This window comes from Mustela lutreola, chromosome 10 (assembly GCF_030435805.1).
Source record: "Mustela lutreola isolate mMusLut2 chromosome 10, mMusLut2.pri, whole genome shotgun sequence".
Taxonomy (NCBI): Eukaryota; Metazoa; Chordata; class Mammalia; order Carnivora; family Mustelidae; genus Mustela; species Mustela lutreola.
In genome coordinates this window covers 45,776,332-45,793,460 of record NC_081299.1, presented here as the reverse complement: position 1 = coordinate 45,793,460, position 17,129 = coordinate 45,776,332, and the positions used below count along the sequence as shown (strand labels likewise).

The 17,129-nt window shown below is 44.0% G+C and overlaps 1 protein-coding gene across 6 annotated transcripts in view; it reads left to right on the top strand.

The window, feature by feature from the left end:
• The window catches only part of DAB1 (DAB adaptor protein 1), a 1,141,240-nt gene extending 1,124,389 nt beyond the window's left edge, over positions 1-16,851 (top strand). For 5 of the 6 annotated variants that reach the window (XM_059136977.1, XM_059136982.1, XM_059136981.1 and 2 more), the window contains 3 exons: positions 859-986; positions 1,351-1,461; positions 13,461-16,851. In XM_059136977.1, coding sequence (XP_058992960.1) covers positions 859-986; positions 1,351-1,446 — 224 coding nt within the window. In that variant the 3' untranslated portion in view covers positions 1,447-1,461; positions 13,461-16,851. The remainder of the gene's footprint in view (positions 1-858; positions 987-1,350; positions 1,462-13,460) is intronic. The other variant, XM_059136979.1, reaches the window with a different exon arrangement.
• Positions 16,852-17,129: the final 278 nt, after the last annotated feature.

The following is a 17,129-nucleotide window of genomic DNA, read 5'->3' as shown; positions in this document are numbered from 1 at the left end:
TGGGCAATGATGGCGGGGGAGGGGGCCTTATCCGTGCCATTCGAAATTTAGCTACTAAATCAAGCCTCACCACCTCCTCATTTGGGGCTGAGCCAGTGACTGGCGTTTTCAGAGCCAAATTAGAAATTATTGAACGAAGAATAGCTTCAAATGGCATATTTGTTATAACCTCTGGACCAAATGAGAGGAGGAACATGTGGGAAGGCTAGGACAGAAGACTCATGTCCTTATGGAGTGAGGCATAAAGCTGCCAGCGGCTCCCTCCCATTTTCCCACATCACAGAGACACTCTTCATTCAACACGTGTTCAAGGCATGCCTACCATGTGTAAGGATACGGGGCCTGCCTCAACCAGTCACCAGCTACAGGGCCTCAAGCAATTTCATGACCTCACTTCCCTGAGCTGTGAAACTGAAATCACTCTTACCTCAAAGAGGCTTTATGCGGGTCAGAGATACCATCCGTAAAATGTCTGATGGCAACTGAAGGTGCTCAAAACGTGCATCCCCATCCTCTGATCTGTTGATTCAAATATTTATACGAATAGAGTTTCTGAGCCCATCAGTCTGGGGCGGGGGTCCAAGACGGCATCTGTAACAAGTTCCCAGAGGTGCTCGTGCTGCTGATCCAAGGGCCATTCCTAGAGAACCACCACCTGCCCCAACCGTATGCACCCACTCCTTCCCGTCAAGTGTCTGACAGGACGAGATCAATATGTACAGAGGAGATGTTCGGGATAGAAAGCAGAGTGCCGGACTTGACTTGATCATAACCAGATCCCCGAGGTCTTGGTGGGAGGTACTCAGGCACAGCCAGACACCTAACGATGGTCCCTCTTTGTGCCTGGTCTCTGTGTAGCTCCAACCCCAGCCCCTCGACAGAGTTCTCCGTCCAAATCATCTGCGTCCCATGCCAGCGATCCCACCACGGATGACATCTTTGAAGAGGGCTTTGAAAGTCCCAGCAAGAGCGAAGGGCAAGAAGCTGTAAGTGGCTGGTCTGTTCTTTCTGGGTCTGCTTTTCCTTAAAATTAAAACTGCTGTATATGAAATGGACAGTGGCCCAGGAAACCCACATAGGAAAGAATGCTGGCTCAGAGTCTCAGGTTCTAAATGGGGCCCTAGGGGGCGTTTTCTTTGATGATCAAATGAGCAGCTGAAAAGCGTTGTCCTTTCGTGAGTCGCTCAGCACGGCCCTGCATGGGTGGGTGTGGCGTCCTCCAAGGGCTGTTGCTGCCTCCTTTTAAAATAACTGATTATATGTATGCATGAATTTATGCCCAGCTGTCTTCTGCTTTCCGTTGTTGAAAAGACCAAAAAAAAAAAAAAGTGTTATCTTCTTGTGTTCTAGCCTGATGGATCACAGGCCTCATCCAACAGTGATCCATTTGGGGAGCCCAGTGGGGAGCCCAGTGGTGATAATATAAGTCCGCAGGCCGGTAGCTAGATAGCACAGGTCTGGGTAGGTATCTGTTCTTTTTATCTACTTCACCCGTAAGCTCTCTGCTTTCCCTTGGCTTGTCCCTCCATTTCCGAAGTCACCTCCCCGATGTCCGCTCCATCTCTCCTTGCCTGAGCCCATCCCTGATGTTCACACCGTCTCTCCTTGCCTGCTGTTTGCCATCTTGTGTTTCCTCATGGATGCATGACCTTTGACATACACTGCTAGGTAGGGGTAGGGGTGAGGAGTGGGGCATGGTCATAATCTTTTCTTAATGATACGTGCTGAGTGGATGGTGGTGATAGAATGAGGCACGGTCCCCATTCCTCAACATGGATTCAGTTTCAGAAAGCATCAGCCTTCCAAGATGGACACGGTCCCCCCACCCCGATTCCTTTCTCACTGGGGGGTTGATCCAGATGCTTTCATCTTTTACACAAAGCGTCACCGCATTTGCCTACCCTCCGCAGATCTAAAGAGGTCACCAACCAAACATCCCAAGAAACAAAACCAAGCAGTGCTTGAAATTAGATGGCTAGAGATGTACGATCACGGTAGCCCGGGCACCCCCTCACCCTTCCTAACGTAAAAGTGAAATTCAGAGCTCAAAGATGCGTAGCATTTGCTTGAGGCTCTGCTGTTTGCACCTGTGCTGCAATGTACGGCTCACCACCGAACCACTTCATATCCCATCAGCAGCTACTTTGAAAGAAGTGTACTCACATACACTAGAAGTGGCTTTTGGCACTCGAATTTCAATACCTCTGATTTGATCAAAAGAAAGAGGAGCTGATGAAGCAAATCTTCTTGGGAGACAGAAGTACACCTCGTTCCCCAGGCATGATTCTGGAGGTCACTCCTTGACAAATGTGTTCAATTTTCAGATACTTTCCTAGTTTTCCATAAATGCGTAGGACTGCAAAGCTCTACCCACAGAGCTCCCCTTCTTTAGTCCTGAACAGCATGGTCAGAGCCATTAAAATGGTAAATAGTTTTCACCATTCATAAATGGATTCTGAGTCTGCCTCGAAATCATTCTCAGTTCACATGGAAGTTATTTTGACAGTTCCTGAAAGCTAATACAGTGTTTGGAAAGTGTATTTTGCTAATAGATTTTATGATTAAAGAACTTAACATACTGTATATTTTGCCACGTTTTCTATCAGTATAACAGCATATAATAACACATCACACCATGCAAAGCCACGTACAACCCCTTTAAAAATTCTGTCTTACAAAGCTATTTGGGAAGCTGGTGAATTAAAGACAAAGTCGATGTTCCAGAAAAGAGAAGAGCTGGGGATTATGGGTGGATGCCTTAAAAAGATTCCCCAAGAGGTTTTCTACCCCTTGTGTATGTTTTATTTCACATGCTCAACCTTGTCTTGAAAAATTTGATGAATGAACTAGAGGTGACAAGAGCCATTCATCAGTATAACGGCTAACATCATCCTAAAATTGAAGTTCTTCTAGAAAACAAAGATGACTTACACCATTTGCAGATCAATGTATCAAACCCTTGTCTTCATGAGCCTGTTCAGCTGGAGACAAACAAGCCCAACTCTTTCTTGGGGCCTCAGGCTGTCCTGTGGCAGAGTTGTAAATGGATGGACCATGGGGCAGTAGGAAGAGCTTGGAATTTGGAACTTGGATCCAAACTCCAGTTTGCCCAGGAAATCTTGGGCAAGAACCATAATTTCTTTTGAGTCTTGGTTTCTTCACCTTCTAGAAGAGGCTTGTATCATCTGCTAGGTTAGCAGAGATAGTGATTCAGTCTCTAGGAGGGAGACAAACACTCAGCCCTCAGCTCAAAACTCAGCTTAAAAATCTGGGCACTGGAGGGAAACTGAGTTTAGAATTGTAAACCCTAATGAGATTTCATAGTAATTGTCTATCTTATTTTTGAAAATAAGGATAAAAACAGTGTCCTCCTCAGAGGGTTATTGTTTGGACAGAATGAGGTGAGCACAACATCTGGCACATAGAAAGCGCGCAACAGATCTTAGCTGTCATCAGCCCTAGCATCACCGTCATCATCCTACGTGCTCAATACATGTTCCCCACTACCTTAGATTTTATATATTTTGCCTTGATATGGAATGCATTATACCATCAGGACCCAGGCCATTGGCTGGGAGGTTTTGCTCTGTATTTCCTATCTTCAGATAATTAATTTGCAATATGCCTCCGGATAGAGATGGCATCTCCATGTAGAAGTGCCAGAAAGCTGCTGGATTTTATCTGGAGGTCGTTTTCAATATGCCTTAAAACAGTTTCAGAGGGGGAAAAAAAAAAAAAGTAGGAAAAGAAAATTTTGATAGCTAAGCTCTCTAATCAGAATGATCCCCATGAGGGTCTCACAGAACCCCCTCTCCGTTCCAAAAAATGACCAGTCTCCAGTTGACTTATAAGTCACAGTCAATAGCTCCCACCCCAAAAAGGCTGGACTGTAATCTACAATGAAACAGTTTTCTCCCTTTGAACACTTAGCTTAGCAGTATCACGATTGCCTCTCAAGAATCCCAGGCCAACAGGCTGATGCCAGCCTTGCAGACATATCCCCAAAGACCCCCGCACCCATCCACCCACCCCAAGGGAAGTCCAAATGAGCCTTCCTGGGCCCTTCTATCCCTAGCAACCCAAGTCACGTTTGACGCTCCCGCCTCTGTCACATTCACTCATCCACCCAACGGGGAATCTCCTGACTGCAATCCCTTAGTGCCTTTCCAGACATTTGAAGAAGGGATACCATGCAGGGAAAGCCACATCCGTGGCTCTCTTTTCCCCTTTGTCTTCATACAGCTGGAAAGCAGGAGTCTTGTTCTTATCACCCTTGCATTTTATCCCAGCTGCTTTTTATTAGAAATACCCACACAATGCTTGGTAGGTAGGGGGGGACATCTATTGATAAGTGAAAGTCATCTCGCACCACAGCAAGAGGAAACAAACAGACTCCGTCTTCACCGGTGGAAGCTTCAGGACCAATCTCATACAGCATTTCTGTTTTTGCAATAAAGGGAAATACCTTCAATTATTTTGTTTTCTCCCCCCTACCCTCCCGTCTGGGAGAATCACATGTCTTTGAAAGACTGGGTCAACAGGGGCAGGAAAAAAGAACCAAAATAATATTGTAATGACTGGTGTGGGAATGGCAGGTAATTTATACTCCACTGACGTGTTGCTGGAGCAATTTTAAGGGCGAAATGTTAGCTTTTGAGGAGATGAAAGAAAAACGAAAACATTTATTTGGTTAAATGGCTAAGTAAATAAACTGCCTATCAGACTTGCCCAGCTGTCAAGTCAAAGTAGCATCTATAACAATGGGGAATTGTTTGGTCTGTCTCCCTTAGTAACAATGGATATTGCCATAAATAATATGGCGCTGTCATGTTTTTAATACCGATCTTCGTAGCGGGAACCCAAGACATGGGAAATATTACCTGATGGATTTCTGGTGTTCGAGGGAAAAGAAGGCTGAACTTCAAATGCCTTAGGAGGAAGAATCTACAAAAACAAAAACAAAATCTCTTTAAAAAGAGAGAGAAAAAATGCATGGAGTCGGGGATTTAGGTCTGGATTATGGTTTTAAAGCAGGTGACCTTAAGCAAGCATGTAACCCCTTTATACCCTGGTCCCTCACATGGATGCATGTGGATAATTAATTATAACAGCTCCTTCCCCAGGCTGTTCCAGAATCAGAAATCATGAATATGAAAGTGCTTTATAAGCTTTGAAAGCAGAATACATGTATTTGGAATTATTGTTGCTATTTCGGTTTTAAATAGAATGAAGGAACAGAGCCTTAAATCAGAGAACCACAAATGCAACAAACAAACAAACCAAAAAAAAAAAAAAAGAAAGAAAGAAAGAAAGAAAATAATCTGTCCGTCTCTTGGACATAGTGCTCAGAGCCAAGTCCAAACCAAAGTGTTGGGATTCATGCAGTCAGGGGATAGGAAGGGCCCAGGTGAGGGCCTGGTCAGCCAGGACGGAGAGATGGGGCCTTGGTGCCCAGAAATATTTAAAAGATGAAATCAAGAGAAGGTTAAGTCTGAAGGGAAATGGGAAGTGAGGATGAGGACATAACCTAGGATGAATCCCACATTCCTGATCTGGGAATCTAGGGGGTGCCGAGTCACTGTGCTAAACAGCAGGACGGCATGCTTGACCAGAGAGAGAGCAGTTTACTTCCGACCTCCAGCTGCACTTGAGATGCCCATGAGACACCCAAGTAGCAATGCAGAGGGTTGCTGGAGTTTATCTGGAGGTCAAAGGAGAAAACCAGACGGGGCACAGCAAGCTTTCAATATGGTTTTAAGCCACTGGTGGAGTGGGCGCAAGCAGGATATGCTGATCATTTCACCCAGAGATCAGCAGACTCTTTGTAACTATCTATGCCTTGTGGGCCAGGTCTCCGTTGCAATGAATCTACTCCACCATGAGAGAAAGAAAGCAGGAAAAGATAGTGCATGAAGGAATGGATGTGGCTCAGTTCCAGTAATACTTAAAATACTTTATTAAATTAATTATTAAAAACAAAAAGCCACCCAAATTAGCTGACCTCTGATTTAGATCCCACTCGCTGTTTCTAGAATCACTCTGCAGAAGGCAATCACCATGCCCTTCATTTACTACCACTAACAAAGTAGATCTTAAAATTCCTAGCATGTTTATAACACTTTTGATAAACATCACCTAACTGAATCCTCCAGGGAACCCACTTAAGTATTTTTTTTTTTAAGATTTTATTTATTTATTTGACAGAGAGAGATCACAAGCAGGCAGAGAGGCAGGCAGAGAGGAGGAAGCAGGCTCCCTGCTGAGCAGAGAGCCCGATGCGGGACTCGATCCCAGGACTCTGAGATCATGACCTGAGCCAAAGGCAGCGGCTTAACCCACTGAGCCACCCAGACGCCCCCACTTAAGTATTTTTATCATTCCCATTTCACAGATAGGACAGGTGAGGTGAAGAGGTCAATGGCTTAGAAATCCTAAGATTCACTCATCATGGGGCTAGGATTTGAATCTGCACCCAGATTAAATAACTCAAGAGCTCTCATCCAGACCAGAATACGGGAGTTTTAGCAGCTTCGCTTCGACTTAACAGCTCTGTGACTTGAGGCAGATGGCTTCATTTCCAGCCTTTGGTCTTCTCTTCTGTAAAGCAATTCCCATATGCCCTCCCAGCTGACATTCTCCGGCCTCCTAACCTGCCTGGGTCACCGGCTCAGAGCATGAAAGACCCAATCCACAAACAAGACCTTCTGCAGCACCCCTCCCCCCAGCTTTCCTTATTCCAACAAAGGACAGGACAGAGGACCCTTCAATATGCTGACTTGATTTGGGTTCCTAGGCATTATTGGCCTGAGACCGAGGGCCAACTCCTGACGACCAGGAGTTTAGTTTAGACAATACCCTTGCTTATAGCAGAGAACTGGCGTCGGCAACCTCAATGTCTCATCTGCTGTGTGACAGGGTCAAGAAAGATGATGCGTGTGTTCAAAGCAGGTGATCAGTGTCCGTCATTGTTGGAGAAATGCAGAATTGATCAGAACATATGCAGGACACACCCCCTCCCGCCCTGAGACTCAGATTCTGCTTCTCTGGTTTCACCAAGTGGGTTTCAGCACCCCGAGACCTCAGGAAGCAGGTGCACTTGGCAGCAGTGTCAGCACTGCCTTTAAATTCATCCTGTGTTTGAAAGACTTTCCTATCCTGAAAGGCCGACCTTCAGGCCGAAAGTGATCAGAGAGTGTTGTGGGTTTTTGCTTTTCCTTTTTATCCAAAGACTCCCAGCACTTGTTAAAATCTTTTATGCCATTTGAGCTCATTTATTACTTGTCACAACCCCTCAAGGTAGATATTACAAGCCCCATTTTACGGATTAAGAAACTGAGGCCCAGATAAAATTTTTGCCTAAGTTCATGCAGTTAGAAGTTAGGATTGCTGGGCTCTTCCCGCCTCTGAGACCGCAGTGTTTTTTGATGACTGTCTTCATGTCTTCAGGTAAAACTTTAAGTTCTTTATTTCAGCCTCATGTCCGCTCTCTGGCTGTACACTGGCTTTTATGTTTGTGAGGACAGGACATGTAAAAGCCCACGGAACCGGGCCCCGATGTTGGGGCTCGTGATTGCCTGGGCAGGGTGTTGCTGAGGGACTCGAGCTTTGGCTCCCGTGTGGCTCCAGTTGGAACCCTGGCTTGGCTAGATGTTGCTCTGCCCCCCAAGCTTAGACGGGCTCGCTCGGCAAGCAGGTTGCATGGCGCCCTTTGCTCTCACATCGGAGACCACCTTTCTCAGCATGCCACGGCTTCTCTCCGCTGAACATTTTTTCACGGGATGTATCTTTGATAGCTGTGGCCCAGGTTTCCCAAAACACACATAATAAAATTGAAAGGGGTGCAGAGGGCTAAGCTTAATTTTGGTGCCTTTAAAGGGGGGGCTCATTATAAGACAGGATAGGAAAGTATTTGCTTCCGCCCATCAACCCAAAAAGGTGGGGCCACCTGGATGGGGGAGGTGAGGAAGCACAGAAGTAGGAGACCCTACCCTGGGCTGCTGCCTCCCCACCACTCCGTTTCTGATGCAACTTTAAGAAAAACAGCTCTCAAGTCTGGGGCCTCACTTTCTTCCTGCAGGGAAGAAGGGTCAGGCTGAGGGCCCTTCTCGCTTTGATGTTCTACAAGAGGGAGCACGTGGTAGTGGAAAGGACAGTGGGCTTAAGGACACCTGGATACGTTTCCCTGAAACTCTAGGCAAGGGCAAATCTAATCTGTAGTGGTCAAAAGCAGATCAGCGGTTGCTGGTGCCAGAGGGAAATATTGTCTAAGAAGGACACAGGGAAGGTTCTGGAAGTTCTATAGCTTGAGTGTGGTGAGGAGGACCACACAGTGTATATGCTTGTCAAAACTCATCAAACTGTACACTTAAAATGAGAACGTTGTGTTGTATGCGAATCATACCTCAATGAAACTGATTTTAAAATGAGAATAGGAGAAGTCATAGAAATGGAAGAAATAGAAATCAGAGTTTCCCCGGGGGTTGGGGCTGTGGGGGAATGGGGAAATACTGCTTAATGAGTACAGTCTGGGTGATGAAAGTGTTGTCCAACATTGCAAACATAATTAACGGCACTGGATTGGACACTTAAAATGATTAAAATGGCAAATGCTATGCCGTTTATATTATACTGCAATAAAAAAGAAAGCTAAAAAAAAAAAAAACCTGGTTACATCCAGCTCTGCACTGTGCAGGCTGAGTGATCTTGGGCAAGTCACCAAGCTTGGAAGAGGCCTGCTTCTTTGCTCTAAGGAGAGATAGGAATATCCAGTGTACAGTTTCTGTGTGACACCCAAGTGAGAGCGTGCATGTGAGATAAGAATGACCTGACAGACTGCCAGTTCTTCTGTAAACAGAAGCTTTTATTACCCTAATTCTGTGATTCTACACGGCTCCTGTACGTGAGACCATAATTCATACTGGAAATACCCTGCAAACATGTGGAAGTCTCTTATCCACAGAGCGGTGTGATAAGTTTCTCTAGATTAACTCCACATTCTTTCTGCACTATGTCCCTGGGTACCCCAGAGCCATTATTACACTTCCTAACAGAGCCCAGGGACAGGAGCTCTTAGGTGCTATGAAGGAGAAGCCCCATTTAGGGGATCATCAGGCCTGAAACCATCTTCTGCAAAGGAAGGATAAAACCACATACCCATTATAGACACTGGGGAGGGTATGTGCTATGACAAGTGCTGTGAAGTGTGTAAGCCTGATGGTTCACAGACCTGTACCCCTGGGGTTCATAATACATTATATGTTAATAAAAATAATTTTTAAAAAAGCTATTAAAATTTAAACAAACAATAAAAACATATACCCAGGCGAAAAGGAACTCACCTTTCTGTAGCAGGATCTGGGCTTGATAATAGATATATTTTTTCTTCTTCAATCCTTACCACAGCTCTGAAAGAGAGGATAGCCTGATTTTACTAGGGAAGAATCTGGAACGTAGAGGAGTTAAGTAACAGAGTCCCTTGGTCCTAGACTCCTTCAGTGCCCTGTATAGACCTCTGTCTGCACTGCATCATCTGATCTTCTAGTACGTTCCACACAGTGAGCTCCACCATGCCTCAGTTCTGAGTGAGAACAGAGTGGCCCACATCACCTACAGAGTCCAGGAAGCCTTTATATAGGAGCTGGGTCTGAAAGTTGAACTCCTGTTGCAGTACAAAGGGAGTCCCCTAAGGCACAAGGAACTGCCTGAACAGAGTCTCAGAGCCAGGAAATTCTTGTCATGTGAGGTGACCGGAAGGTGGGGCATAGGAGAGAGAAAGTAAGTGGATGATGCTGGCCATGTTGGAAAGTACACCTGCTGTGTACCATCCCAAGGGGGTTGTATTTTCCTTGGGGTAATAAGAAGTCAGGATGGTTGTTTTTGAGAAGGAGAATGGCATGACCAAATCCATTTCAAAAAGATCATTCTGCCAGAGGCATAAAGACATTGAAGAAAAAAAGAAGAAAAAAAAAACATAATTTAGGTGACTGAAGGTTGAGCTTTGATTCACACTCTAGAAGGGACATTTATTAGCTCTAATGGACGATGAGATGAATGTGCCCAGCTAAGGAGATTTGACTTTACCCTGTGGGTGATGGTGAGCCTCTGAAGGATTTGAAGGAGGCCAGAGATGTGGTCAAAGCTGCCAGAAGAAAACAAAAATATCAACAGGATGCTGTGTTAATGTATGATTCCACTTAGGCTTTTGGAATATTGAAAATAGCCTGAAGAACCCATCACGACCTTGCCAGAAGCCAGGTCGGAGATTTCTGGATCCAATGATTTCTTACTCCCCTCCAGTTCTGACAGTCTAAGATTCTATAACAGGGAAGGTAAAGCTATTGCCAAAACGTATAATGCATCACGGTGTCAGACTTTGGGATTATCTGCTGCTTGGGGTTTTCCACACCACTGCTCCCCTTCATTAGTGGGGATAATTGAGAGTTGACTACAGTCCTTACTGCTGTTGTGATGGGTATTTGAAGCTGAATTCCAGCAAGCAGGAGATGTGTGAATATTTATCTCAGCTGCAGAAAGTTAATGCAGTGTGGCATTAATTACCCTGTCTGAGCCTGCTGTCTTCTTCTGTTTTTAGGTGTCATTCTCAGTTGAATAAATTAGTTTCCAGAATTAGAAGAGAGCAAACTGTAGGGTGAGATCAAGGCAGCCTGACTTCTTAGGGTATCCAAAAAGAAGAGTGGGCTGAGCAGTTCTACCCAAGGAAGATAAAGATACATCCTCTAGCCTGGCGCAGGCAGACCACATTTCTGTTCCCCTGAACTTGTCCTTGACGTCACTACTCTACCTTGGCTCCACCCACAGCCCCACCTGCAGAACACAAACACACAGTATCACGGTGGGCATTGGCCTTGAAACAGGGGTTTGAAACATTTCAAGGCATTGGCAGAGTCAAGTGTATAGATTTTGCTAGATTAGATTTTGAGAGAAAAAAGGCAAACTGCAGTGTATTTAGGACCAAGTGATCAGAACAGTGAAGAAAGCAGAAACTATCATAGTCATTTGTGAATCCAACCAAACTTCATTGAGCACCTACTATGCTAGGGCAACATATGTGGACAAGCAGAAGGGCCTGCCAAGCAGCAAGGCAGAGGTGGGATATGGAATAATGGGCTTCCATATTTTCTGTGATCAGGCATTTGGGCGAAGGATTACATATACTTTTTACATTCCCAAGAGTAGTATGAAGTGTCACGGGTGGAAAACTTGGAGGAACAGACCAGTGTTCTCGGTAGTCTGTTCTGTTACAGAATGGGGGCCTCAAAGGGTAGGAAGATGCTTTTCCCTGGAAGAATCGTCATGATGTGGTCCAGGAGAGGTCATCTTGGATTGGATGGCAGGAGTCTTGGATTCTATCCATGACATGGTTTCTAAGTAACCATGGGATTTTGGGGAAAAAAAAAAAATCCCAAAATATTGAATTACACCTTTAGCATGAAAAAAAAAAAAAGAAAGAAAGTATAACCAGTAGAGTTGTTGACATTATTGCTCTTAAATATAAGTTTTGCTTTGGATACAGTAGTGAAACTCATGCTAGCTACAGTGCAAGTTGATATTGAATGCTGAGTAATATGTATAATGTTAGTAACTCCTGTCTTTTCCAATTTTATTACAAAATAGAACCTTAAACCTGTGGTACCCATCTGGAGGACACAAAGCTGGTCACTTCTATTACAGACAAGCCAGTTTGGGAAAGTTGGTTGATAAATTCAATTTTTATATCTGTAGGAACTATAACCTTTTCATACTGCAGTCCATCCCTAGGTCCAACTTCCACTATTTTAACACACTCAGGGAGTCCAGATAACTGGGATGTTTCCTGCGCAGGGTCGAGCGCCCCAGCCACTGAATCCAGTGGCTCTAGAGAAACAGAAACTCCTTTCTCTAGGCTTCAGATTCTTCATCTGTAAAAGGATGGATCTGGACAAAATTCTCTCTTAGTCCATTTCTACTTTGGGGTAAAAGCAAGCAGTATGATCTGTTAAATGCATGAAGTGCAGCAGATGACCTTGCGATCACACCCCTTCTCTGACCTTCAATTGTTATCTGCAAAATGAGACGGATAGAATGAAAGCCACTCCCAGCACCATTAGGCAGATGAAATAAGACACAAGGGTGCTTTGTGAACTCCGAAGCACTCTGCAACACTACAGTCCGAATGATCGGTCTTTCCTTTTATGTGACAGTTGTTATAATAGACTGGAAAAAGCACTGGGCCCCACTTTCGGATCTTATGTCCCAAACTCACCAGCCGTAGGACCATGAAAAAATTACTTAACTTCTCTCTATGTGATTTCCCATTTGCAAAGGAGATAAAGCATCTGTTTGCTATAACTGCTGTGAGGAGTTAAAAAGATAATGTACTTGAAGATAGCTAGCATGGTGCCAGATACATGGTCAGGGCTCCCAGAATCTCAGTTCAATCTGATGGTTCAAGAAAATAAGCAGATAGAAAGGATCTATACCCACATGGCAAGACGCAGGCCAATAGAGAAGCATGACAGAATGAAGACGTTACCGTGTCCATTTAATTTTGGCACAAATATCCAAGAGTGACAGCAACAGGTTGGTTTGAAAGAAGGGCCTATGTATGCTTAAGACCAGAGCCCTGATCTGATCTGCTTGGACAGCACATCTTGGACCATTTCAACATGAAGAAGTCTGAAGTAGTTCTAGCAGGGCTGAACACCATTTCCCATCTCCCTTTGGACTGAGGATTTGCTTTATTCTGTACTGGTGAAAATCCTGGTGTCTGTCTCAGGACAGCCAGTTCCACAGGTACAAGCAAATGATGGGCCAACCCTGAAGTGGGAGATTGGTTGGAAACCAGTCCCAGAAGCTCTTAACTAAGAGCTAACATCCTAATTGCTGTTTCTCTCACTCCAGAGTGTGCCCCGTCCTCACTGCTTGTGGAAACCAAAGAGCCGTTTGAAATAGAATTTCTGCGGTTTCAAGTAGACATTCATAAAGCTATGTTGGAGAAATGTGCACTTGACTCAGGATGATTGTTACCATTTTATGAAGACCTCTTACCGCCAAGCACTGTGCTAGATTCTTTACATGTATTATCTCTAATTCTCCCAAGAACCCCATAGGAAGAATAGTATTTTCCCATTTAATGGTTGGGAAAACTGAGGCCTAGAAAGGCCAAGTATCCTGCCCACACTGCTTGCCCAGTTCTCTCAGGTATACCATGCTTTTTTCCCCTCACTGGGAAACCAGTCTCAGTTTGAAAACCAAAGCCAAACTGGGTGAGTAGTTATTCTTGATGATTAAAACAAGTTGCCAGAACGACATGCATCATGATCATATAATCCGAAAATTAACTAAGGTCATCCATCATAAACTGTCATCTTTCTGTTCTTATCCCAAACCCTCCTTCCCTCACTGTCTCAGAAAATCCTATCTGGAAAAGAGCAGGTCTCACTTTGTCCCTCTGTCCCCAGGAGCTGGAGCCTCTCTATGCGCAGATCAACAGACCTAAGAAGTAGCATCGAGGTGAGCTCACGGCCGGTGCTTCAAGACTGGCATGGACATCAGCATCGCGACAGGCTCTCTTGTATTCTTCCACCTCACCTCATCTCACAACGAAATTCATGATTGCCCAACGGGACTCATTTGGAAGAGGGAACTAAGAGTTTTTGGCAACCAATGGCAGATAACTATGGCAGCACAAAAAAAAAAAAAAAAATCAGAAAAGTATAAAAAAATTATACCCAACATTCAATCGCAAATCAAGCAAATCACGCTTAGCCGACAAATATTCTGAGCTCTTTTAGTGTGGGTTTAAGATGACCCAGTACGCAAAATCATAATTCTCTTTTTATTTCTTGACCTGTTGACCGCTGTAAAGACATCAAGTGTGGAGTGACAGGCCTCAGAGAGTGACAGCAGGGTTGGCACTGACTTCTTTGAGACAAAAGCAAGAGGTCCTCCATGACTACAGTCTCCTCATCCATATGCCTGTCGACATATGACGATGTCTTTTCATCACTCCACAGGGCCTGGTCTGCCATCTTTCCCCCTCTCCTTTGTCATGTTTGAAAATTAATGGGTGTAAAAATTTTTGTATTGCTTTTGACTTTTTTTAGTTACAGTGAGGAAATCTAACTGGAAAAGAAAAGCCTCATCTGAAATGAATTTACTTGAAAATCACAAGACAAATAAGTGGTTATTTATGATCAAGAATGTTGCCAAAACAACCCTTTAGCTATTCTGCATCCTGGCGAAGAGAGACAGCTTTCGGCTGGAACCTTCATTCTGTGAGTAGGAAAGGACATTGGATCCCATTGATGAGAAGGATGGAAAATGCATCTGATTTTCTCAGAAGCTCAAACTCTAAGTACCATAAAATGATATTTTTTATTTTTCCGATATCTTGCTGCTGTGATGCTATGCAGACAAGTGTCTTCTTCACGTGCCATTTTCAAAGAAAAGTCATTTGCCAAATACTTCTGGTACAATCCTGGTAATGTGGTTTTGGATCTTAAAACCGACCTGCTAGTGGAACGATGGTGACATGAATATTCAGAATAACAAACTGATTCCGGGATCACAATGGTTCATCTCTATCTCTTTTTGTACATCAGAAAATTCAAATGGGATTTTTATTTTATAACTTGAAAGAAAGAAAAAAAAAAACCTTACCATTAAACTCTTTAAATATTTAAGGGAAATGGCTTTAAGGAGTTCTAATGAAAAAAAAAATTGCCAGTTTTTTTTTTTTTTTTGTAAATATAAATGTTAATGAAAATGCTTTTTAATAATGCCATTACACTGTAGAGAAGGTAGCAGATTGAGTGCAGGACGTGACAAACTTGATGGATGGGGCTCCCTCTCCAGATGTTGTTGTGGAGCATATGGGAGGAAGCTGGAGTTCAGGGACAGCTGGCAGAGCATGTGGCCGATCAGCAGCTAGTGAACAGGAAGGGAGCACGTGACCCCACGGTTGACTCCAGCCTTTCCACGGGAGTACCCGCCATTGGCGGAAAACAAGAAAACGCTCCCATTCTGAAGGCCTGGCCTTCAGATTCTGAAACTCCCTCCCACATCTTCACTCCCATCCACCCCACCCCCCCATAGAGATCGCTGGACTGTTTGTATGTGGAACAGAAGAGTTTAAGCTTCCTTTTTTTTACACTTCTGAGACAAAAAGTGCAGTGTTCAGTTTGTATGTTTAGCACATAATTTTCATAAAGAATCTATATATTTTTGCCCTACAGAGAATTGTTCTACAGGTCACATGTGTTTTCCTGATGTTCCTATGCAGTTCCAGTATGTCGAATTTAGTGGTTTAACACTAAGGAGAAAGCGTTAGAGGACCGTCTGACTAACTGGATTTGGGGTTACCTGTTATTACTTGGTTTTCAAATCGGGAAAGTAGCATTCTTTTGACACTGATCTGATTGACTTAAATAGGCCTGTATACTGTGGCTCTTCCTACCAATAGAAAGTAAAGTGATTGGAAAGAAGGTATACTTGTTGACAAAGAGAAAATCGAAATCAAGGTAATCATTACTGCTCGAGGCCCCAATTGTACACTGTCAGGTCACTGGAACATGATATTTTTTTTTCCAGTTAGTTCAACTGACCAAATGTCCTTAAGAATCTATGTCAATGTCATCTTAAGGTGGAAGGTCCAAGGAACCAGAAAAGTGAGAAGGGCCATTTATCCTCCACTGTAACTGTCACCTGTTGGTCCACGTGATTTCTCCAGGAATGTGCATCCATTTTATAATTAAGTCATCCTTTCACAGGAAGGGACAATGGGAGAAGTGTGATAACCATGAGAGTCGTCCTGAAACTGGTTCGATTCTGTTTGCTGGGGATTGGGTAGGATAGGCTGTTCCCCTGAAGGAAATGGCTTCCGCTGCTCTGCTGTCTGTGGTTCTGATTCTGACCAAGTGGTGCTATATCTTCTCCCTCACGGTGGCTGTCTGGAGTTTGTCATGCAGCATCACACCATTATACCGATTCTCGTAACATGTTCCGAGTGAACGCTGACTGGTGTTGCTGTTTCGGGTCCACCATCTGGAGGTAATCGCCCAGCAGAAACTGACAGCCCAGTGGACTTGTCATCATTCAGTGAATGCGACTGGACGTGTAAACTGACTCTGGACTTAACCAAGATGCCCGTGTGATGCATGAAAGTGAGGGAAATAAACTCGAGATTTTGTAACTGCCATCCTTGTGATCATTGGCAGAATTCTGAGTTTTCATGAGCGCTGTTGGGTGAGCTCAGAATCACCGTATCCTATCCCAAGAGTACAGTGGAATTCCCAAGTAAGAGCCGAGGAGCCAGTACCAAAAGGCCATGGGGAGTCTGCCCAGTTCCGGTTAGATCGATAGAAAAATCTGTGTGTGCAACTGTTAATTCCTCATCCTTCACTAGCACTAAATTTGTCACTTTAAATTTTGAAACCAGGGAAACGCCACCTGTCATTCTGTCCCCATGACCCATAGCTCTCTGATCTCCCCGTACCACAGACTTCCTTTATGATCTGTACTCATCCCAGTGTCTGCTGAGATCCCATCATGTCATGTACCGGGCACCTTCTTTAAAAAAAAAAAAAATGTTTACTCTGTGGGTTTGGTTCATTTCAATTTCTGCGTTCTGACACATATTTTTTTAATAAAGATGAGAAAGAGAAAATGACTGTTTGCAGTACATTTCTAGACCTACTTTAACTTTACCTCAGATGACAGTTTGTTAACATATATGGACACATTATTTTTAACTTTATGTACAATACATTCAACAACAGTGAAATTTTTAGAAATTTTCCATTAATTTCTGTAACACACCATGTATAACTGTTAACAAATAAACATGTTTGAGAACAACAGCTTAGCCTGGTTTTATTCCACAAGTTTCCACTGGATACTTTGGCAGAGGATTGGAAGATGAGATTGCTTCTCTGTAAGCTTCCATCTGACTGGGCAAAGACCTCAGTCTTCCTGGCACTGGGCCAGAAAGAGAAAGCTTCATGAAGTAGTTAGATCAGCTCATCTTCCATTGACTTCAGACACTTGGTATGCTTGGAGAAGGATTACAGCGAAGAATGAGGAGAATGTGGTCAGAAAGTCACACCCTGTATAGTTGTGTTGTTTGGACT